Source organism: Gymnodraco acuticeps, unplaced genomic scaffold (assembly GCF_902827175.1).
Source record: "Gymnodraco acuticeps unplaced genomic scaffold, fGymAcu1.1, whole genome shotgun sequence".
Taxonomy (NCBI): domain Eukaryota; kingdom Metazoa; phylum Chordata; class Actinopteri; order Perciformes; family Bathydraconidae; genus Gymnodraco; species Gymnodraco acuticeps.
In genome coordinates this window covers 499,445-522,581 of record NW_022990905.1, presented here as the reverse complement: position 1 = coordinate 522,581, position 23,137 = coordinate 499,445, and the positions used below count along the sequence as shown (strand labels likewise).

General features: G+C 41.6%; 1 protein-coding gene across 1 annotated transcript in view; it reads left to right on the top strand.

Moving 5' to 3' along the window:
- LOC117557811 (solute carrier organic anion transporter family member 3A1-like) overlaps nt 1–23,137 on the top strand; it is a 59,374-nt gene that overhangs the window by 20,723 nt on the left and 15,514 nt on the right. The window contains 3 exon segments of the mRNA XM_034233754.1: nt 19,907–20,005; nt 20,852–21,118; nt 22,859–23,023. Of these exon segments, the coding sequence (XP_034089645.1) occupies nt 19,907–20,005; nt 20,852–21,118; nt 22,859–23,023 (531 nt within the window).

The window sequence follows — 23,137 nt, the reverse complement described above, 5'->3', positions numbered from 1 at the left end:
ACGAAAGTAACGGAGCGATTTTATCCGAGGCCAAACAACTTTGACCGGCCAAATTACGTCAGAATTATCAGCATTCAATACTTAACAGACCTACTAAATATCAGGTTTAACTGTCAGGAGTAGCTAGTGTTGTCACGATACCAACATTTTGGTTTTGATACCAAGTCAAGAATTGCGATTCCGATTCTTTTTCGATATTTTCTTTAAAAAAGGGAAACGGTCTTAAGTGTAATTATTGTGCTTTATTTCACACCAGAACCATAACACACACTTTTAAACAATGAGAACAATAAATACAATAAATGACAAGAATTCGTATTAAATCAAATTAATAAATGTCTGACAGACAGGCCTCGTGGTGTCCGTAGGATTGCCCTCACTGTCAGACATATCGCTCAAATACTTCCAAATTTAGCTTCTGGCGTCTTTCTTGTCAACAAGCCGAAGCGCAGCGGCAGTTGCACTCCCACTTGCAGCCATGCTTCTCGTTTTCTCACATGCTCTGGCAGCTAGCGCGTGCACGAGAGAGGGGAGGCACTTGAGTGTGCTTGAGAGGGGAGGGACTTAGAGCGTGCTTGAGAGGGGAGGGACTTAGAGCGTGCTTGAGAGGGGCGGGACTGCAGGCACGGCTGCAGTGCAGGGAGTGGAAGCAGAGCGCTGAACACACACGGCTCTTATTAAAACGGCGCTTTCTCACCGGAGTACTTTTCCCTGTTATTCTTAAAGTACCGATACTAATGAAACGGAGGAATCGTAACGTTTTTAACGGCAGGGTATCGCGGTACCTTTCAAGTATCGGTACACCGTGCAACACTAGTCAGGAGTCAGTGTCTCTCCCCCAAACTCACACATATAAAATTCGTTATGAACTGAAGAGCCGCATGAAACTAGGCAAAGAGCCGCATGCGGCTCGAGAGCCGCGGGTTGGCCACCCCTGGCATACAGTAATAGTCTGAATAGTCGATTCATCGTTTAATTAATCGATAGATTAATCGATTATCAAATGAGTCGTTTGTTGCAGCCCGATTGTAGTTATCCCATGTATAAATAAAACGTGTTATTCAGCAACCCTTGCAATTTGGGATTTTATTTTGAGTTGGTAGACCTCGGTGAGCTGGTCATTTCAAAAGTAGCTCACCAGCCAAAAAAGTGTGGGCACCCCTGCTTTAGGGACTTGTAGCTTATGTTGCTTGCTACTTCCGTTCGAAAAGAGTGGGCAGCATGGGGAGGTTATTTTCACCCGGATACTTTCAAAGTTACATACTCTTGCTAGCTTCCTAAATGTACCCTCCCTAGCTTTAACAACAATATCAACCTAATGACATTCCCAGCTGTACTTTGTGTCTTGTGTAATTAGAAAATGTAAGGCAAGTTAAAGTCAGTTTATTTATAGCACATTTCTGACGCAGGAACAAAGTGCTTCTCATAAGCTTTAATAAAAAACAAATGAAAAGGAAAATAAGACAATTCATAAAAGAGATACAAAATAGTTCAACTACAGGAGGTTCTGTAAGAGGTGCAGAAGTATATCACAACATCTTAAAATGACCTCTGGTAAAAAGACAGCTAGCTAACTTATAGTTTTGTCAGTTTACCATCATATTCCTTTTTATAACACTGGTTATATACTGGTAAAGGAAGTACCTCAGACTATGCTGGACAACAACAGGGATATTTCAGGTCTGCAGAAAATGGCAGAAACTGACATAGCAGGAGTGTAAAGTACAGCAGTCTTTAGCCCATAGTAAACAGTGAGTCCGGAGCCAGAGGGGTCCAGCTCTGCAGCCACTGGGTCAGCTCCTGCCTCATATCTTAGCCCCTATTCTTCGCTGTAATGCGTGTAATGAAGCACTGTGAGGCTAAGAGTCCACTGCAGAAAAAATGTTTTTACTCCAGTGGAGTTATTTCTCTTCCTTTGTAGGACAGCAGAGGAAGGGAACGGACGCTGACTCAGCACACACTGTCTGTTCCGACCGGCCCAGGTTGTTTTATGTGTGCACCTTTTTAAGAGCACCTTTGCCAAGATACAAAGTGCCAGTGATTGAACCGTGCCATAATGTGAGTCTGAGTGAGAAGTTATTCATGCGCTGGCAGTGTCATACAGGATGACCTTGCCTCTGCTGCTTTCATTACAGCTTACTTAATACAAAACACATCGGCATTACCATCATGTTTAGCTAAGATACTGTAAATGAGCCTCATGCAGCAGCAGTGTTTTATTTTCTCCTAATTTTCCGAAAGAGTAAAATAAGAGAAGTGGACCCCAGATGCACTTAACGTCTTACTGTGGATTTTTTATTATTATTTTCCAGAGTGTCACTACAGGTATTATAGGGAAATGTAAAGGCGTATAAAAGCAGTATTTAAGCCATTCCGATGTTGAACACACAGTCATCAGGACTTCTATGATCTAGTCTAAATTTGATCAAATGAGGAAAAAGTACTCAGGTGGCGATAACTTTAATATTTGACAAGGGGGATAATTTTTGACAGCTACAATTAGAATTACGTCTGATTGTAAAATGTGACTTTTCAGGACTTTCTGATTAATGTTCTGTATCACCTTTATCTTGGTGAAAACCGCAAAATTAATAAGGCTTTTTTTTATCTGACAATGCATTCCAGTTATGTTGTACTTAACTGTCTAAATGCTTGGAGGTGGACAGATGTACTTGGAAAAGAATGAAAAAAACAGTGTTTTATGTTATGTTACTGACACTGAAATTAAAATAAAGTTAAATATATATAAAAAGAGAAAATCCTCTATAAGTGTTAATTGTAGTCATCAATTGACAATTTACTCAAGTTTTAACACTTATAAGTGAGTGTTAAAACTTGAGTAAATTGTTACCTTAAATTATATTATGGGACCAATTTCCGATCCCATGTGTGTCATCTTAATTATCTGTCCTGGGTGGACAAAAGTTGAATATTTAGAGACGGGATATTTATATATTTTAAATCATTTGTTTTGTTTCCCTTTATTGATAAAAGTTTAAGCTTACGGGTAATTCTGTTTGTCAAAGAGAACGCTTTAATAATCATGCGTCTTGAGTCAGATCGCACTTTGAAGTCAATTTCAACTTGAATCCCATGATTGAAGGAATTGTAATGAGTTCAACGAATAAAATACTTACCCATAAAAAAAACTATGTAAGTTTAAATCTTCTCAATGAATTTGTGTTAAGGAAAAGTAACTAACTAATAACTGTTGCCTTTCTGAAGTAATTAGGTAAAAAGTAAAAGAACAAAGAGACATATTTCGGGAGCGCTTGCTCTTATGCCGTTTTGACCTAACATTGGTTCTTTTATAGGACGTGAAATAAAGCTGTCAGATAAATGTAGTGCAGTAAAAAGAACAATATTGGCTTTCAAAATGTGTGAGGCATAAAACTATAAAGAAACATAAAATAAACATGCCCAGGTAACGTACAAGTACTTCAATATTGTACTAAAGTAAAGTACTTGATTACATGTACTTTATTACATCCCCAACTGTCTTGTTTGATATGCCTTCATTGTTTTACATTCCTCACATTACAAATAAAGCCATTTGTGAGCAATGAAAACATTTATTTTGTTAGGCAAGAGTTTTCTCGACCACTCGTAAAAACAGTGAATGCGAACAGAAATGGGCAAAAAAAATGGTCAAGTAACAAGTAAAAGTAATAACAAACCATTTACATAGGACTAAGAACATAAATCAACATGTATATAATATATTCATTATTTTAACAGAAGTAAAATAGGGCATTTTTATTGTTAAAATCTGTTTTTAAACACACGTTTTCTTTAGTTAAATTGAACCCCATTCTCAGGAGAGTAACAGCTTAGGACACTCAGATACTGTCCTCAGGGTTTCCTTCATGGATTAGAGTGTTTTATCTCCCTGGGGTGAGTTTAATGTACGTTAAATTACTAAAGTAAATGGATTTTGATAGACTTTTTAGGCTATTATATGTAAAAGGTACTATAAGTGGAACAGTGACAGGGAACAATTTTACTGCACCAGTTAAAGCAATACCTTTACAGTACGTTTCATTTTGTTGATCATTTTTAAATAATTATTATTATTATTATAAGTAATGTAATCGATGCATAACTTAAAATTGTAGCAAAGTATTTTCCCAGTATCTTCCACCACTGGCTAATAATAAGTCAGGTTTAAGCCCAAGTTCCAGACTGTTATATATATATCTATATATATACATTACATATACACTGAACAAAAATATAAATGCAACACTTTTGTTTTTGCTCCCATTTTTCATGAGATGAACTCAAAGATCTAAAACATTTTCTATATACACAAAATAACCATTTCTCTCAAATATTGTTCACAAATCTGAAAAAATCTGTGATAGTGAGCACATCTCCTTTGCCGAGATAATCCATCCCACCTCACAGGTGTGGCATATCAAGATGCTGATTAGACAGCATGATTATTGCACAGGTGTGCCTTAGGCTGGCCACAATAAAAGGCCACTCTGAAACGTGCAGTTTTGCTTTATTGGGGGGGTCTGGGGGGGTCCGAAAACCAGTCAGTATCTGGTGTGACCACCATTTGCCTCACGCAGTGCAACACATCTCCTTCACATAGAGTTGATCAGGTTGTTGATTGTGGCCTGTGGAATGTTGGTCCACTCCTCTTCAATGGCTGTGCGAAGTTGCTGGATATTTGCAGGAACTGGAATACGCTGTCGTATACGCCGATCCAGAGCATCCCAAACATGCTCAATGGGTGACATGTCCGGTGAGTATGCTGGCCATGCAAGAACTGGGATGTTTTCAGCCTCCAGGAATTGTGTACAGATCCTTGCAACATGGGGCCGTAAATTATCATGCTGCAACATGAGGTGATGGTCGTGGATGAATGGCACAACAATGGGCCTCAGGATCTCGTCACGGTATCTCTGTGCATTCACAATGCCATCAATAAAATGCACCTGTGTTCGTCGTCCATAACATACGCCTGCCCATACCATAACCCCACCACCACCATGGGCCACTCGATTCACAACATTGACATCAGAAAAGCGCTCACCCACACGACGCCACACACGCTGTCTGCCATCTGCCCTGAACAGTGAAAACCGGGATTCATCCGTGAAGAGAACACCTCTCCAACGTGCCAGACGCCATCGAATGTGAGCATTTGCCCACTCAAGTCGGTTACGACAACGAACCGGAGTCAGGTCGAGACCCCGATGAGGACGACGAGCATGCAGATGAGCTTCCCTGAGACGGTTTCTGACAGTTTGTGCAGACATTCTTTGGTTATGCAAACCGATTGTTGCAGCAGCTGTCCGAGTGGCTGGTCTCAGACGATCTTGGAGGTGAACATGCTGGATGTGGAGGTCCTGGGCTGGTGTGGTTACACGTGGTCTGCGGTTGTGAGGCCGGTTGGATGTACTGCCAAATTCTCTGAAACGCCTTTGGAGACGGCTTATGGTAGAGAAATGAACATTCAATTCACGGGCAACAGCTCTGGTGGACATTCCTGCTGTCAGCATGCCAATTGCACGCTCCCTCAAAACTTGCGACATCTGTGGCATTGTTCTGTGTGATAAAACTGAACATTTTAGAGTGGCCTTTTATTGTGGCCAGCCTAAGGCACACCTGTGCAATAATCATGCTGTCTAATCAGCATCTTGATATGCCACACCTGTGAGGTGGGATAGATTATCTCGGCGAAGGAGAAGTGCTCACTATCACAGATTTTTTCAGATTTGTGAACAATATTTGAGAGAAATGGTTATTTTGTGTATATAGAAAATGTTTTAGATCTTTGAGTTCATCTCATGAAAAATGGGAGCAAAAACTAAAGTGTTGCATTTATATTTTTGTTCAGTGTATATTATTATAATCACTTAGCTATACAAACTCAGCGTAGGGGGAGCTGTCAGATCCTGTGCACGCTCTCAGCTTAAGTGGAGTTTCTCTACATGCCATTTCCAAATGACTTTGTCAGGCGGGCTGCCACAGTTTAACATGGATACACGTCGGAAGCTCTTAAACTTTCCCTGTGTCTGTACTTACATAAATGATCCTATGCATTGTCCATTTTCACTTACAGTAATTTCCAGTCATCATGTGACGCAGAGTTACAGTGGCACAGGGGAATACATTTCAGCTAATCTTGCTTTAGTTTGTTGATATACCATTCTTTGACCTTTATTCTGTCCCTGTGCTCGTTACGGCAGCCTCCAGACATAGCAGGTATAAAATAGTGTCACAAGGAGGATACAGCAGACTGTTATTTGTTTTTTGCATAGCAACATCGAAAATCCATTAGGGTTCTGTCTGGAAATATTTCATAGTGCACGGTGTCTCCAGGGAAGAGCCTGTGGGGCTAACACAGCGTGTGTCTGAGATGGGTGTCAGATTGAATTCCCCTATGTCAACCAACACTCCGCTGCCCTTTTAAACCTTTTGAAATGACCTTTTTAAATATGCTTTCCTTTAGTTTTATTGGCTACTTGCAATCACTAGTTACATATTTACTCCCAAAATAATGAGGATATGATAGAGGACTTTTTTAAAAGACATATTTTGGGGAAAAAACATCTTTGCTTCTCTGCTCTGTCATTGTATGGACACAGCTTTGTTTTTATGGAGGAAAGACACTGTGTATTTATGTGTGTTGAAAGACCTTGTGTACTTGTGGGTTCATACGTTAGAAGGGAACAGATAGAAAAGGGGAAGGCTTTGTTTTGCAGATAGTTCCCAAATTGGATGTTTCCTTGTTTTTCTAACAGCTCTCGAAGCACATGAGGATATATAAAGAAAGGCCATTCTTCATACTGGGGACTTTAATGCTGTGAGCTGTTTGCTTTATAAACATCATAAAGACAAACTTAATATAGCAGAAGTTCACAGACAACTGATGAGACTGTGTAATGCTCATTTCCAGGTTCATATTAGTATGTAGTGTCTCTTTTGTGACATGTCTCCATGCTTTAATGTTCAAAAAGCTCTTTATCTTTCTCATACTGCCTGTGCTGCAGCACCTCTTTTCCCCCTCTGTCTGAAACCAGAGCCCAGTCTGCTCTGATTGGTTAGCAGGCCGGCTCTGTTGTGATTGGCCAACCGCTTAGAGATATCCCGCCTCTTAGTCTATCACGTATAATGTGTCGCTAGCCAATAGAAGCGTGAGTGTTACATAGGGATGTCACTATGTTACTGAAGTAAACAAAGGAGTCCGATGGAGGCGTTTTGGCATCAAAATGTAGCCTTTGCAGACCATTTACATATACACACAAGTACAACAATTGAACATACTACAGAAGAGGGAAGCCCCCAAAAAGCATAATAGGGCCTCTTTAGCAGGGTTTTCTTTCTCTAAATGCATCCTGTACTTCATATTGTTTTAGAAAGGGTAGTCTTACATAAATGTTTAGCCTTCTCTTCTCCTGCGTCGACAGCTCTCATCCACCACGGCTACACACTGATGCAGAACTGCAATTATAGCAAAGTCAATGAATCCAGAAGGATTTACATTCTGCCTCTAATGAACCAACCAAGGTTAAACCAATCCTTTGAAAATGAACTTCAAAGGCATTGATTTTTTCATAAGAAATGTATTTACCAATGTGCGCACATTGTAATTCCTAAGTGGTTGCCGTTGTTCGCACTCTTTTTCTTAATACGTAGTAACCTTTATTCCATCTGCCCTGTCTGTCATACCTTGACTTTTAGATATAGTGCTAACATTTTTATAGGGGTGCTAAAATTATTTAAGCAGACCATTCGAAGAAAGAGATGGAACCTTATACACAATCTTACCACAATATGTCAATAGATTCCCTTATTCATTCTAAATGTCCAAAACAGCTACTGAAGGTCACAATCTATCAAATACATTTCTAAAACTCTGTTCCACCAGTCCTTTTGAAATTCATTATAAAGAAAAACGAACAACACAATTTATTGTAATTGTACATAATTTAAACACTATTCTATTGTTTTCATTAGTAAGACTGTTTAATATATTGCATTAACAAGAAATATAACTTGGCATTTTGGTGACTTAGATTTAGCAAAAGAGACTAAATATAAAAAAGAATGAATACAGAAAATATAAAAACAATACATTGACATTTATCTGTTTTTTAAAGGGGAACACTTTTGTGAAGGAATGTGTAAGATATTGAGCAGGTGCTGTGCCAAAATGAACACACTGGCTTTCACAGCCTAGAAACTCCACTATTGGAAGAGAACAATAGGATACTAATAAAGTTTTACTGCATGACTCCAGTACTGTACCACATTCTTGCAGTGCCTTGAGCACTCAGTGGTGTCTCTAAGGAAACGACCTTACTTTCCAGACCACAGACTGGCATCCGTCCTGAATGCTTCTCCTGATAGTGTCCAGCAGCTGTTGCTACAACATCAGGAGCTCTCTGTATTTTCTCACGGCAACACAAAGCTAAGCGCTAATTCTCCGTCATCAGCTGTTTCACTGTCGAGGCCACTCCAGGCTCTATCCTCATCACACAGTAAAGCTAGGTTGTGTTTAGAATCGTATTTAAAGTATATTTGTATTGTTTAATTTATTATTCGTTTCAGTTTCTATTCTAGGATGAATTCTATGCAGACACTAATGGTCTCAAAAGGATAAATTGTAAAAACCTTATAAGGTATATAGCCCCATTAATAAATACATTCTATCGGTTGTCTTTATCTGTCCTAAACTTTGCTTTATGATCAAATATCTGCAAAACCAATGACATTGACTGCTACCTGATAGTAAGAGGTTTCTCAGGCTTATCGTGTGACTGACATATGTGTGACACTAAATGGTAAATGGACTGTACTTATAAAGTGCTTTATCAGGTCTTTACAAAGGCGCTCAAAGCGCTTTACATACTACAGGTCATTCACCCTTTCTCTCCTCATTCATACTGAGCAGTGCCCTTGGAAACTAGTATTTACACACATTCATTCACCGTTGGGAGCAACTCAGGGTTAAGTACCTTGCCCAAGGACACATCGACATGTTGACAGGGATCCGACCAACAACCTTCTGGTTGAAAGACAACCGCACACCCTCGCAGCCACAGTCACACTATGAGTGTATTAATTGACAATATTGTGACATTTTCTGTCAAATCCACCTTTATGGATATGAATAACTTACATTACATAACATTTCCTTTAGCTTTGATCCAAATTGACTTACAATAAGTGCACAAACATACTGTACATGTTTTGTGATAATGGTTGAGGCTTTTTACTGTAATGATTTGAGTTGTTTATTATTTTTATGTGGGTGACTGCGCCCCTGTAAGACCCCAAATCTGTCAAAAGGTACAGGCCCGGTCCTACGGGGGTGCATAAGGGTGCATTGCACCCTCAGTTGAGTCGTTATGCACCCTCATTTGAAAAATGAAAAGTGAAAAAAAAAAAAAAGGTTAAAAATATTACATATATAATAATAATAATGGTAGTAATAAGAAGAAGAAGAATAAGAAGAAGAATTTAGTTGAAATTAAATAAATTGTAATTGTGGTTAAATAACATTTATTTGGTCAATTTAAACGGTAAGTAACGTTATTATTATGTCAGGTGTGCGTGACCTGTGCCGCTGCGCGTTCGTCATCTGCAAGGTGCATACACAGCAGTCAGTGATGGACATCAGAACATGGTTATAACCAGGGCTGCACATAACTGGTGCGCAGGTGCGCATGCGCACCTCCGCCAAAAAAAGAGCACCGGGTCATTTGAAACAAAGCGCATTTGCGTACCAACATTGAGAGGGAGAGAGAAAAGAGAAAATAGAGGAGAGAGGAGAGATGAGAGAGAGAGAAGAGAGAGAGAGAGAAAGATATTTGCGAGTTGCATATGAACCATGATATGAACTCAGGGCCGGCCCGTAGCACTGGCTAGATGTTCGCCTAGGGCGCCAGATCTGGGGAGGTGCTGCGCTGGCAGTTCTGGGAGGAAAAAAAACATTTTGACCGTTGGGGCTCATCCTAATTTTCGGCCTTGATGTAACAATATTCACAATTAAGTAAATGTAACACCCTTTTCACCCCGGTTCCACCTTTCATTTGCCCTGTACGATGGGCGCTGTAAGTGATAAAAATGGGGGATGTTGGCTTATCTGGCGCCCGCAGCTCACAGACAAAATGCGAGTGAGCGAGGGAGAGAGGGAGGGTGGTACCAGCGCTGTTGTTATTAGAATCTGGTGCCGTGCTAGCTGCTCTAACGGAGATAAGAAGAAGATGTTTCTACAATAATGTGGAGGGAGAGTCCTCTCCAGTCAAACTGAGAGGCTGATAAGTTAACTACAGCTCAGTGAGGTAAAGGACTCTTAGTCTAAGTTCAAACGGTTTGGTCACAATTTATGTAAACACATATTTCCAAGGCACTCCTTTGTAATTATTGGGATAAACAGGTTTGAAATCATTCCAATGTATACTATAGGACAGTAACCAAAAATATCCTTTAAAACTGGAGAGATACAAAAAAAAAATCATAAATAAATGTTAAGGTAAAATAAGATATGAATGAACAACACAAATAAAATAAGTTACATTAATTTGTTATTGGCTATGGTAGGTTATTGGTTATGTTCACATACTTATTTGATTACATCCACTTGTCTAAGATGACAACAGAGACTTTCGACCCAAAACTAGCTGTTGACTTGTAAATGCAAGCAGCTAATCGCAGACTCAACCAGAGAGAAAGAAGTAGGCCTACATCATCAGCTACCATGTCTGACAGAGAGGAAGACAGTGAGGAGAACAGTCAGGAGGGTAGTGATGACAGCTTGTAGGATTACTGGTCGTGTTAATGTTGTCTTGTGTTCACCTCTGCATGTGTGTTCTGTGTTCACCTCTGCATGTGTGTTCAGTGCCGTGTGTCTGGCAAATAAAGTCAAGACCCCTCAAAAGTTACGGTTTATTTCATTTTAAGGATGAGCACCAAGCAACATCTCCAGGTGCTCCTTTGAGAACCAGGGCAAAAAAGTTATGTGCACCCCTGGTTATAACAACCAGCCCTTATCGCCAGCAGTAACACTGCATCTACTGCAGGTAATAACAGTTCAGATCATGGGGACATTACGTTACCCGCGGCCACTGTCGTGGACAATAACGTCCGACTCGCCGGCTTTGCCCACCTCGCCCGCGGAGGCGGAGCAGCCGCAGCCGTCTTCGTTGCCCCAAACACCGCCACCCCTCAGCGGCCCGCAAGTGCCAGAGGACCTCGGCAAAACAGAGCCTGCCCAGGTATATTTAAAAAAAGTACCCAACTCGCCTGTAGGCTACTCATTTTGCAGCTCATGGTTTCAAAACAGAGATTGGCTGGAATATTCATGTGAAAAAGATGCCATCTTCTGCTATGCATGTAGACATTTCGGTTCAAGTAAGTCAGATGTCTTCACCACAACTGGCTACCACAACTGGCGCCATGCTCTTATAGGCTATGTGATAAGGGACTGGGAAGGCATGAATCAAGCAAAGAGCACATAGATCCATAGATCTCTTCATTTTGCTCTCAAAGTTCACCAGATTGATGCTTTTAATTTCAATATTTAAAAAAAAATGTGTCACAGGTTGTAAAATTTCTTATCTCTGCACCAAAACACTAAGGGTGTGCAGTGATTCCCACAGCATGTTAATACTTTGGGGGGCCCCCAAAGTATAATGGCTCCCCCCAAAGTATAATTTGTGTGTTTTTTTTATTTTTTTACTCAGTGAGCACTCATTTGCATTTGCATTGGTGGCAATGAGTGCTCAGTGAGTAAAAAAAACTTAAAAAACCATAAATTATACTTTGGGGGGAGCCACCCATAAATTATACTTTGGGGGGAGCCTCATAAATTATACTTTGGGGGGAGCCATTATATTGGTAAACAGCCTCTATGGGCGCGAGTCCAGACCCACTTTTGGAATCAAATGATGACGTCAGTGGGATTATCTCCTTTATCAACTCCTAAGCATCCCCGGGACAACATCACTAGCCCCGCCCCTAAAAAGGTGTGAATTCGAGCCAATCAAGGACTACTACTACTAGGTCGTCCTTAGACGAGTTTGCCAACGGGTTCGCCAATCCTCACGGTCCTCCATACACCCGGCCAGCTCTGTGGAGCTTTCCACCCCCACATCCTTCCTCAGCACCTCCACGTATGTTGGCGTGGGGCGCCCTCTTGGTCGGTGCCCATGTGTTGGCTCCCAGAATACTAACTTGCCAGCTGGAAGTTCCTGGTGTCGATGGCAGTGACCTGCAAATTTCAGTTTCCTGGATGCCACCTTGTCACTCAGCCTGGGTAGCCCACCAGGACTAGCCCCGCTCCTAAATTTTTGAGAGATTTCTGAGGAGATTTTTTTTCACGCAAGCCCCCCCCACACCACCCCGAGTCGTTCCCCCAAAGTATATTTCATTTCTGCGGGAATCACTGGTGTGTTCACACCTAATAGTCCGTTTTCTGGTGCGCACCAGACCACAGTTTGTTACATTGTTTCATTTTTCAGAACGGACTATAAACCTCCGCCATGGAGCATCAACACTTTCGGCAGGTTATTCTCATGCTGCTGTTAATCTGGAGATCAACAGACACTAGCGGCCCGCGCATATGATTATATAATCAGACAACGTCCGTTAAAAAACATTATAACACATACAGTATAATGAGAGACGTTCTGCAGTAAAGAGGGGCGTTTCACCGACGACAGGTGTCCTTACTTTTATTTAGCTGACGGAGAATTTTTACTTTACACGACACTGTTCAACACTTCATTCTGCTTCACTCTTTAACTAAACAACCGCGGATGTCTTGAAAGACTATTTCGCTAAAGATTTTTGAAGACATCCGCGTTCTTGTGACACGTAAATACTACGCGTCCTATGTTTTGGTGCGGACTGCGTTCACACCAGCAATGAACCGCTCCAGAGTTCGCAAGCAAGCGCTCCGAGACCACATATTTTAGCGGACCAGAGTCCGGTTGTTTAGTTCACTTCAGAGGTCTCGGATTGTGTTCACACCGACCCAAATGAACCGCACCAAGCGGCTAAACGCACCAGGGTTCGATTCAACCAGACTATACAAGGCAGCAGGGGCGGACTGGCCATTGATTGATTGATTGATTGAAAAGTTTATTAACAGCTTGTATATTGGGTACAGTACAGTACAGCTCAAAACATATAATTGTTAAGGGGATGCAGACCAGAGAAAGACTTTCGTCTTGTTTACATCAGGGTCCCCCATTTCCAATTCATCATATCATTTAAGACATATAAGACATATTTGACATACAGATTGCTTATTTACAATTTTCATTTTAGATTTCGTTCTAATACATCCTAACCGGACATTTAAGACATCGGGACGTTCGGGACGAATCCCGATGGGCCGGTAGCCCGGTACCGAAGTGGGCCGGTCGGACCACTCGACGCGGCCCACTGCCCCATCCGATCGGCCCACTTCGGTACAGGTGAAATTGTAATCAGCTTAATGCTTGGCCCATGTATACGAGTGGACGTGGATCGCTTTATTTAGTGATCGGATACGATCGGAAAAGCATTCCATGTAAATGGGGCTATTGATAGGTTGTCAAACTTGTCAATCTTATGTATTCGAAAGTAGGCTAATAGATGAACTGAAGGGGTTGGGCCGGGAGAGATGAGTCATCTCATCCAATTGGAAAGAGGGCGAGGCCCGCGTCACCCCCTAAATCCCACCAGGAGCGTCTGCGCTGCGGCGTTTTTAGCGATCGCGGCCACTCTAGTCAATGGGTGCTATTCCACCAGACCCGCTGCGCCGCGCTGCGCCGCGGCTCGAAGCGTCCCAGAAGCTCCTCGCCGCAAGGAATTTCTAAAATATAGGATGAATCCTATTTTTGACGCGGCGCAGCACAGCGCAGCGCAGCGCAGCGCAGCGCAGCGCAGCGCAGCGCAGCGCAGCGCAGCGCAGCGCAGCGCAGCGCAGCGCAGGCAGGAAGTGGAATGTTTATCCAACAACTGCGAGGCTGCACACACGACGCTCTGCTTCCGCAACGTTTTGTAACGCGCCTGGTGGGTTATGACGCAGGAGGAGGTCGCAGGAGGAGGTCGCAGCGCGGCGCAGCGCGGCGCAGCGCGGCGCAGCGCGGCGCAGCGCGGCACAGCCGCAGCGCAGACGCTTCCAGTGGGATCAGGGGGTCAGAGGCATACTTGCCAACCCTCCCGATTTTCGCGGGAGACTCCCGATTTCATTGCCCTCTCCCGGTTTCCTCCCGGAGTCATATTTCTCCCGCATTTCTCCCGATTTCTGACAAAATCAGATTTACTCAGGACTGTTTGCACTCAGACTTTAATACAGCTACACCATTGTTTGGTTTCCGTGGTAGCGCGTCTCTTTAGTAGCGCGCGCAAGAGGGTGAGCCGATAGTCACAGAAAACAGAACAAGAATCGACAACTATACCCTCTGCTCACTCCTTTCCTGAAAAATACAGGTCCAGCCAGCTCCATCAAGGATGGTGCTACAGGCTGCAAGACAGTCTACTTACAACTACGATAAGCATGTGTAGATGTTAATCTAATACAGCTCCGGTGAGATCCACTAACCCCCCCCCCCCGCGGTGGTTTTGAAATGCTCTCGATTTCTGAGGTCTCAAGGTTGGCAAATATGGTCAGAGGTCCACTCATCAGACAAGCTCCCTAGCTTCGTTTGATGATTGATCAGTAAGTTAGCTAGCGAAATTGAGAAAGACAAGATGGAGAACAGTAAAAAAAGAAAGGGTGGGGCTGAAAAAGCCAGAATGAAAAAAACGTTCAACATTGATTGAATATCTGAACTGCATGTGCATTGGCACTTTTGTTTACAGCCAGGCACAGGCAACCATTTTTTACTATACCCATTAGCTGTACTTTGTCCTTAATCCCAATTGTACATTCACGTTACTGACTCCTACAGTCAGCCACTTTGACACACTTCACACATGACACGGACATTTTTAAGAAACCTTAACTAAAGGAAGGTTTCATTTTGCACCTTACTCCTGTTGTCCATCTCTTTTATGTTATGGCTTGACTCTGGGGAATCTAGCCATAACAGTATACAGTATATGAGCATAGTAGATGTATCATTTATCTGTAGGCTACAAAGGTGGCCCGCATGTGTGGGCGGCGGCTCGGTGTGTGGGTCGGTGCGTCTGAACGTCCCGGGCTGAATTTGTGTCCCAGTCCGCCCCTGCAAGGCAGGTGTGAACGCACCCTAAAACACACTGAAAATAATGGACAAAGTGTGTTGTTGGGCTGAAACAGCTGTTTGTAAGAAGAGGCAAAGGAGAACTTCACCAGTGTTCAAGCATAAACAGAGAAGGGAATATAAATATCATCCGACATAAAATAGATCACCAGTAATTTGTCTTCGTTTTGCCTCCCAGGGCTTCCGTAGATTTCAATTGGCATAAAATAATCGAAAAACCTTGTTGAAACCATTTTCTTTCTCTGGCTTATACTATGGAGATTTGATCTTTAGAAATGCATTGATAACACACCAAAGAAATGAATCAGTCGTTCTGCTCTCAGATTTATCAGCGGTGAAAAGCACAGCTCCAATCATTACATCCCTGAGAGAAAACCGACTGTCCCTCTCGTTCCATCAGCGGGGGGGCAGCCTCCTCTGCTGTCGGCTCTTTATTAGCAATCAGGCTTCTATTGTTCCACTTACCACCAGCATGGATAACTGAGTTTCAGCAACACACACACACACACACACACACACACACACACACACACACACACACACACACACACACACACACACACACACACACACACACACACACACACACACACACACACACACACACACACACACACACACACCTTTCTGCACAGTCTGCTGCTGCTTACTGGAAAGCTCTCTGGTTCCCCACTGCTCTTACACTAAGAACCCATTTCCTGCTCTCTTATTTATGATCCTGCTGCTGGATAATCTAGTCTTAGATCAATTACGCTGCGCAACCTATGAGCCGCATATTACAGTGACACAGAATAAATCTGTCGTGGGAGACATCGCATGAAATGTAACGCCCCTTGTCATGAAATATTTCCTTGAATAGAATGTCAGTCTCCGTCAGTGGATTCAACAGCAGCAGCTCTGCTACCACATTTTTACAGTTTTTCTCGATTGCTAACACACTTTTTTTTGTTTTAATTGCTCAGTTTCTCAGAACACTAAACACAATTCACAAAACCACACACCCAAAGTGCAAAACACCTAATTTCTCCTGCTAAGTGAAGAACTGCACTCAAAACTACATAAACACTTTCCAAATGCAAACTTTAGCACCAAATATAACACACTTCATTCATAATACCAGATTGTTTGACCACCCAACTACACACTGCTGAGCATACTCTAAAGCACTTTCATCTGTTATGGGCTATGCTCTGTACATAGAGGTTTCTGCAGAGAAAGATTGCTTGAGTTTACAGAAATACAGTAAATGAAGAAATACAAATGAGTTGTTGAAAAAAAATCACATTTAATTCAAAGATAACATTGTGCAACATGCATCTCAGCACATAGTTACTATGCTTCAGATCTCTCTGAGTGTGATGCATTGTTTGCCAAAACCCAGTTTGTAGCTGCTGCTTCCTGTGCCTCATTGAACATCCTTAGCCTTCCACCTCCTTGTTTCTCAGTCCTTCAGATAAACAACAAAGACATAGTGGTCGGTCAGTGTCTGTGTTGCATCAAAGTAAGTTCACCACAGTACATTGTGCAGGATGTGTGCACAGTTATAGTACGCAACATGCCAACAATTCAATTACAGTAATGAAGTAAATACGTTTCACACAACAGATATAAGCACTGATATATCATGAGAGTACTCTTCTTTGTCCACGTCCTCTCCCTCCAGCTCTACCTCTACCTCTCATTCTTCCTCCTCTCACTCTCAGCCCAGCTCTTCCTCTTCCTCTTGCTCTTGCTTCCATGTTGACTTCCATTGTTGCTGTAAGAAAGTACTCACCTGTGGTCTTTTTATAGTGCTAACATCCTGATTGATGAGCCAACAATTATGCTATCAGGTGTTTGGTCAGGTGGAACGTGTTTCTTGATCATTGGTCCATGTGTGAGGCTTTTTGAAAATCAGTGTTTTAAACCTGCTAACACGTGGCTTTATGTCAGATTCCTGAGTCTTACGTGGAGAAACGTGTGCAGTGGTTTGCAAAAAGTGCCATGTTGATTTGCAAATTGTGTGAAAATCTGAAAACGTGTTTTGGAGATTTGAGCCGATGTTTTGCTCTTTGAGTGTCAGTTAAAATAATTGTGCTTTATGTATAATTTTAGTGTGTTAGCAATCGAGAAAAACTGTAATAACATGTTAAAGTATTGGACTATTTTCAGGTCTGATACAATGCTGCCCTCTGCTGAAAGAGGAGGGGAAAAGCACCTCATTTATTATTTCCTTAGCTTATTTATGGTTACCTAGTGTGTGATGGATTGGTGAAATACATACCTTACACCCTAACCCTAACATTTTTGGAGATCAGCATTAAAAGTGCACGTGTGCCTACATTGAAAGATCTGATGCCTACAAACATGATTAACAATAAACCAATACAACTGAGGTATAAACATATACAGTTGTGTACATATTTTGTATATACAGTATAAACATACTTTGGTTTGTCACTATTTTAAAAGCAGTGACTATAATAAATTGAATTAACTGGGTCATAACAGTGGATATACTTTTATTTGAGAAGTTTATTTTTAACTCTACAACTAGGCTAAGCTAAATTCAAGTACTTAAAGAGCCTGTGACTGATTGATTGATTGATTGAAAAGTTTATTAACAGCTTGTATATTGGGTACAGTACAGTACAGCTCAAAACATACAATTGTTAAGGGGATGCAGACCAGAGAAAGACTTTCCATTTCCAATTCATCATGTCATTTAAGACATATAAGACATATTTGACATACAGATGGCTTATTTACAATTTACATACAGGTGGTTTTTTACATACAGATTGCTTATTTACAATTTTCATTTTAGATTTCGTTCTAATACATCCTAACCGGACATTTAAGACATACCAAGTCTACAGATATACAGTTAGTAACAGAGTCTAAAATGCGAGTATATACATAGATGGGGGGGGGAAGCTGTCCATTGAACGACAGGTTGAGATTTGTACCATTACCGGGGCCAGTTTTGCAATGCTCTCCCCCGAAGGTGCTCTTTAAGAGAGGTTTTGAAGGTAAGTATAGTTTTACTTTCCTTTACAGTTGTGGGAAGAGCGTTCCACCTTGATGTGGCATAATTGCGAAACGTGTATTCCCCCTTTTTTGTGCCAAATCTGGGTTTCACATGATTTGTGGAGCTCCCTCTGGTGTTATGATCATGGTATTCCTTGACCTTTGGGAAGAATTTTGACATGTACATGGGTACCATAGAGGTGTAGTGGATCTTGTAGACCAGGCCCATTGCAAGTAGCTGTACTCTGTCGTCTACTCTAAGCCATCCTAGGTTGTCAAAGTGGGCAGAGGTGAGGTGGGTTCTAGATGAAAGGTCAAGCAGTAGTCTGACCAGTTTATTTTGCGATGTTTGAAGTTTTATTTTTAGCGCCTTGGAGGTGCTATGGTACCATGACGTGCAAGCATAGTCATAGTACCCTTGAATGAGTGCTCCTGCCAGAGTTTTCAGGGTGTTTTTGTTTACCAGAGAGGAGATCCGGTATAGGAATCTAGTTCTTTGATTGACTTTTTTTATTACATTGGATGCCATTTTGTCACAGGAGAGGTTTGCCTCAAGAATAGATCCTAGGTATGTAATTTCCTTCTTACTTGTGACAATAATGTCGCCCACTGCAACTGAGAAGTCGTCGGATTAGCTGAGATTATGTTTCGAACCGAAGAGAATGGACTCTGTTTTACCCAGGTGTAATGATAATTTATTATGACAGCATCCCAACAACTGTTGTGCAATGAAATATTGGGCTACTAGTCATCTCGAATCGTCAGTTTAAAAAAGAAAAAGCGATACCGTTCCGTTAAATATCAATAATTTCGAACATCGCGGGGAAATTCCTTCGACTCATTTTGAAGTTTTGGGGGAAGCCGGAAGTGACGTCAATGCGGGAACGCTTCACTGTGCGGCGAGAGAGCCAAACACGGACAAAGTGTGTTGTCATGCGTAGAAATGGTGAATTACTGGGTTTAGGCACGTTAATAACGTTGTAATGAAGTTGACTACAGTATATTCATATTTGTCAGTGCTTTCATGTAAATTCGGCGAACATAAACATAAATGATAGTGGTGAAGATGATGATTAAATTAGGATTAAAAATCGGTAGTGAGAGCTGCTGAATTTCCTCCAGTCGGATGTGATATAAAAACAAATCGATTATTTTTGTAGTTGTAAACTCAAGTGGATGAAACTACATTTATTAGTGCTTTCATGTCAATTCGGCGAACATATGATACATTAAATGATCGTGAGAATGAGGATTAAAAATCGTTTGTTTGTGCCGGTCTGCATTTCCTGATGAGAAAACAAACCGATGCTGTTTGTAGTTGTAGTACACCAACATGGATTAAACGTGTGTTTTTTCCCCACAATGTTGGGGAAATTAATGGATAAAATGCACGGATTATTATTACTATTAGTATTCCCACTCCGATCGGGACACCAGGTCCACCGTTTCCCCGCAGCGAGGCTCCCCCCGTTGACAGTTTACGTGGGCTGGGTGCAGTGGCGGACTGGCCATCGGGACGAATCCCGATGGGCCGGTACCGAAGTGGGCCGGTCGGATAAGTCACTAGCACATCCCCCATAGGCGGCGCGTGAGGCTCAGGTTTGGGAAGGCTAAATAACTAATACACAATACAGCTGTTCCATTCTATTTTAACTGACTGAATTTTTGATTTTCTCTTCCTCTGTCTCTCTGTCTTGCAGGTATTTTATTTTCCACATTAGTGTTCGGCCCGGCCTGTGGCTTCATCTTAGGTTCTGTCTGTACCAAAGTCTACGTCGATGCTGTCTTCATCGATACCAGTAAGTGGCCACTTTATGTATTTCTTCAAATAAATATTTTCATTTGTTAATTTCACTTACAATACTTATATTTCTTAAGATCCTAAGGAGGAAATTAAGAACACCAAAGTATTGTAATGCAATTTCTTAAAATTGTATGACTAGGGCAGTCAATGTTGATGTCAATGTTGTTGTCAAAATGATGGCGCTGGCAATTCATTTACACCTTAAAATGAACGCAAAATAATCACGTTACCAAGTCTGATCCCAGCTTCCTCAAGCAATTACAGCGCAGAGAGATTAACCCTTATTGATCCGAAGGGGAAATCCAGTTTTCCAGTCTGTTTGTTTTACACACACAGTACAGCACAAATGGTCCGGTCTGATTGGAACTTGAACCAGCAACCCTTCTGTTATGAAGCCAAGTCTCTTCACACTGAGCTACCCATAATAAAGCAGCCGTTGCCACTGATAGTGCTCAGAATATGATAGAGGCAGCCACAATACATCCATACTTGTAGCACACACTATAGAGAGGGTGATCACAGCGGCTCTCTGTAACTGTGGCTTTGTCAAAGAGGTAGCTCAGTGTCGGAAAATGGTTGGATTTAAAGCGAAACATTTCGAAATCATGTTATAATGAAGTCAAAAAATCGAATATAAACCAGTTTGTCATGCATTTCTTTATTACAACACCACACATGTATTTGTTTTATCTCTCCAAAAATACATTTTAAATGTATGATTTATCAAAAGTTTTAATGTCATTGTGATTATTGAAAATTAGTTTTTTTTAATCGATTGACACCTCTACCTGACATAACTCAACATCCCTCCATGGTGTAAATGTCCCTCCCTCTCCTGCAGGTAAGCTGGATATCACCCCGGACGACCCTCGCTGGATCGGGGCGTGGTGGGGTGGCTTCCTGCTCTGCAGTGCCTTACTCTTCCTGTCGGCCCTCTTCATGTTCGGCTTCCCCCAGTCGCTGGGCGAGCCGGACATGGACAGCGGGGGGGAGAGTGAGCAGGCCATGCTGCCTCCCTCCCTCAGCGAGTATCAGGGCTCCAAACCCAACGGGGCCATCCACGGCTTCGACATTAACAGCGGCCTCACAGTGTGTGAGCATCTGAGACGTGAGGGGGAGAGACTGGGAAGGATATAACATCTGTTTACAGTCCATATATTTATATATTATTACAATGAGCAGTATTTAATTTCACTGTACAGTTTTTAATTTTAATTGTACATCCTGTGTCATGTTATTATATTTTAAATATTACCCCAGTGTGCGGAAAAAAAACACTCTCTCTCTCTTTCTACACACAGCGATCCACTGCCCGTTTAACAGCCTCATCTTTGTCAGACTTTCTTATGTTCTTTCTCCAACACGTAATGAAGGTTATTAAGCGTTTTAGCTCCTGTGTTGTTAATATTGACCGCCATTTCCTTTATGAAGTAAAGCAGCCTCCCTGTCTGTGTCCTCGCGCTGTCCTCACATCCCCGGACTGTGAGACAGACTCGGAGGAGCACAGGGAGGTCAGTATTGTTTATGAAGCAGGGTATAGAAAGTACATTATTGAAATGAAAATACTATTTATTTACTTTTACAAACAGTGAGCAGCTGGGCAGCTGCAGCAGATGTGTTGCAGGACATGTGATGGACAGACTGTGTGGTTGGACTCTGTCTCACAGGCAGGTTGCAGTGTAACATCAGAGGAGACACATTCTCAAACTGCACCACTTAGAACCAACTAAACAATGCAGAGATTATTTTTATATAATTGTATTCAATAACCGTAACAAAGCTAAACAGTATGAAGTGATTTGTAAATAGGAATACAGATTTTTCTCCCAGTGAAATTGGCATGGGACTTATTTTTACCCTCTCAAAGAACCGGAATCGAGAATCGAAAAGCATAACCGGAATCGTTAAAATCCAAAAGATGTCATTCTGGACAAGTGAAAAATGTATTCGGACAAGTAAATTGCCAAACTCACTTGTCCATGGACAAGTACTCTCTTAAAACTTTTTCTTACAGTGTACCCGTTCCTGAATTTACTATTTTTCTTTTTATGTCTTAATTATATTGTATGTTGCACTTTTGAAGAAGTCAGGGCCTTTTCATTGCCAACTCATTTGTGTAGCAATTGTGTAAATTGCAAAATTCTCCATCAGAAATACTTAATTTATTCTGGTGGCTAATTGGATTTCATGGCAGTTGATCAATTTTCAAATAAAAGATACATTTAAAAAATAATTATTTATAAACTTGAGAAGTAAGAATGTGCAATAAAATCCTACAATTAAATGAAACAAGATACATACAAAATTTAAAATGACTGTTTAATGACCACTTGCAGGATTTCGGTTGCAGTCAAATAGTCAAAAAATCAGCTCCTATCGGCTATTCTTATCCACTATTTCTTGACCTCTCTCTGAAACGTCAGTATAAGCGCATCTAGTTGTCGATCGGTTGAACCGTGAAAGGCCGAATGTTGTGTCACGGTAAATGTTGCGGCCGCAAGGTATTGTGGGACAGCCTTTTCTCCTTTCCTTTCGTAAAGGAAGGTCCAGTGTTTCCTAAGCTAAAGGAGGTTGTAAAGGAAGTTTCAAAGCTCCTTTCCTATAATCTGGAGAATTCGAACGGCACTTATCATGGCTGCCACTGAGGTACTTCTGGGTCATTTCACTCCGTTAGTAAGGTTCCTAAGCTAAACTGACAATTAGACCGCAACCACCATATTTGATGGCCACTGGCAGGAATTACTTCCTGTTCCAATAAACCTTTGAATCTTTAAAAAAATATTAGGTAAATGAATAATCTCAGAAATGATAACTCCCTTTTTTCATTTTCTCTTCACAATTCTACCAGTGATCCCGCGGGTGACCCGGCACCTTCTGTCCAACCCAGTGTTCAGCTGCATCACGCTGGCAGCCTGCATGGAGATCGCCGTGGTCGCTGGCTTTGCTGCCTTCCTGGGAAAATACCTGGAGCAGCAGTTCAACCTCACCACCTCCTCGGCCAATCAGCTGCTAGGTAGGCGGGGCATAATCTTGTCATAAAGATGATGGAGAACCTTATTTTCAAACTAAATGAAAAAATACATTTGTGAAAACAGAAACCTTCTCTCAGGCAAATTTTATTAAAATA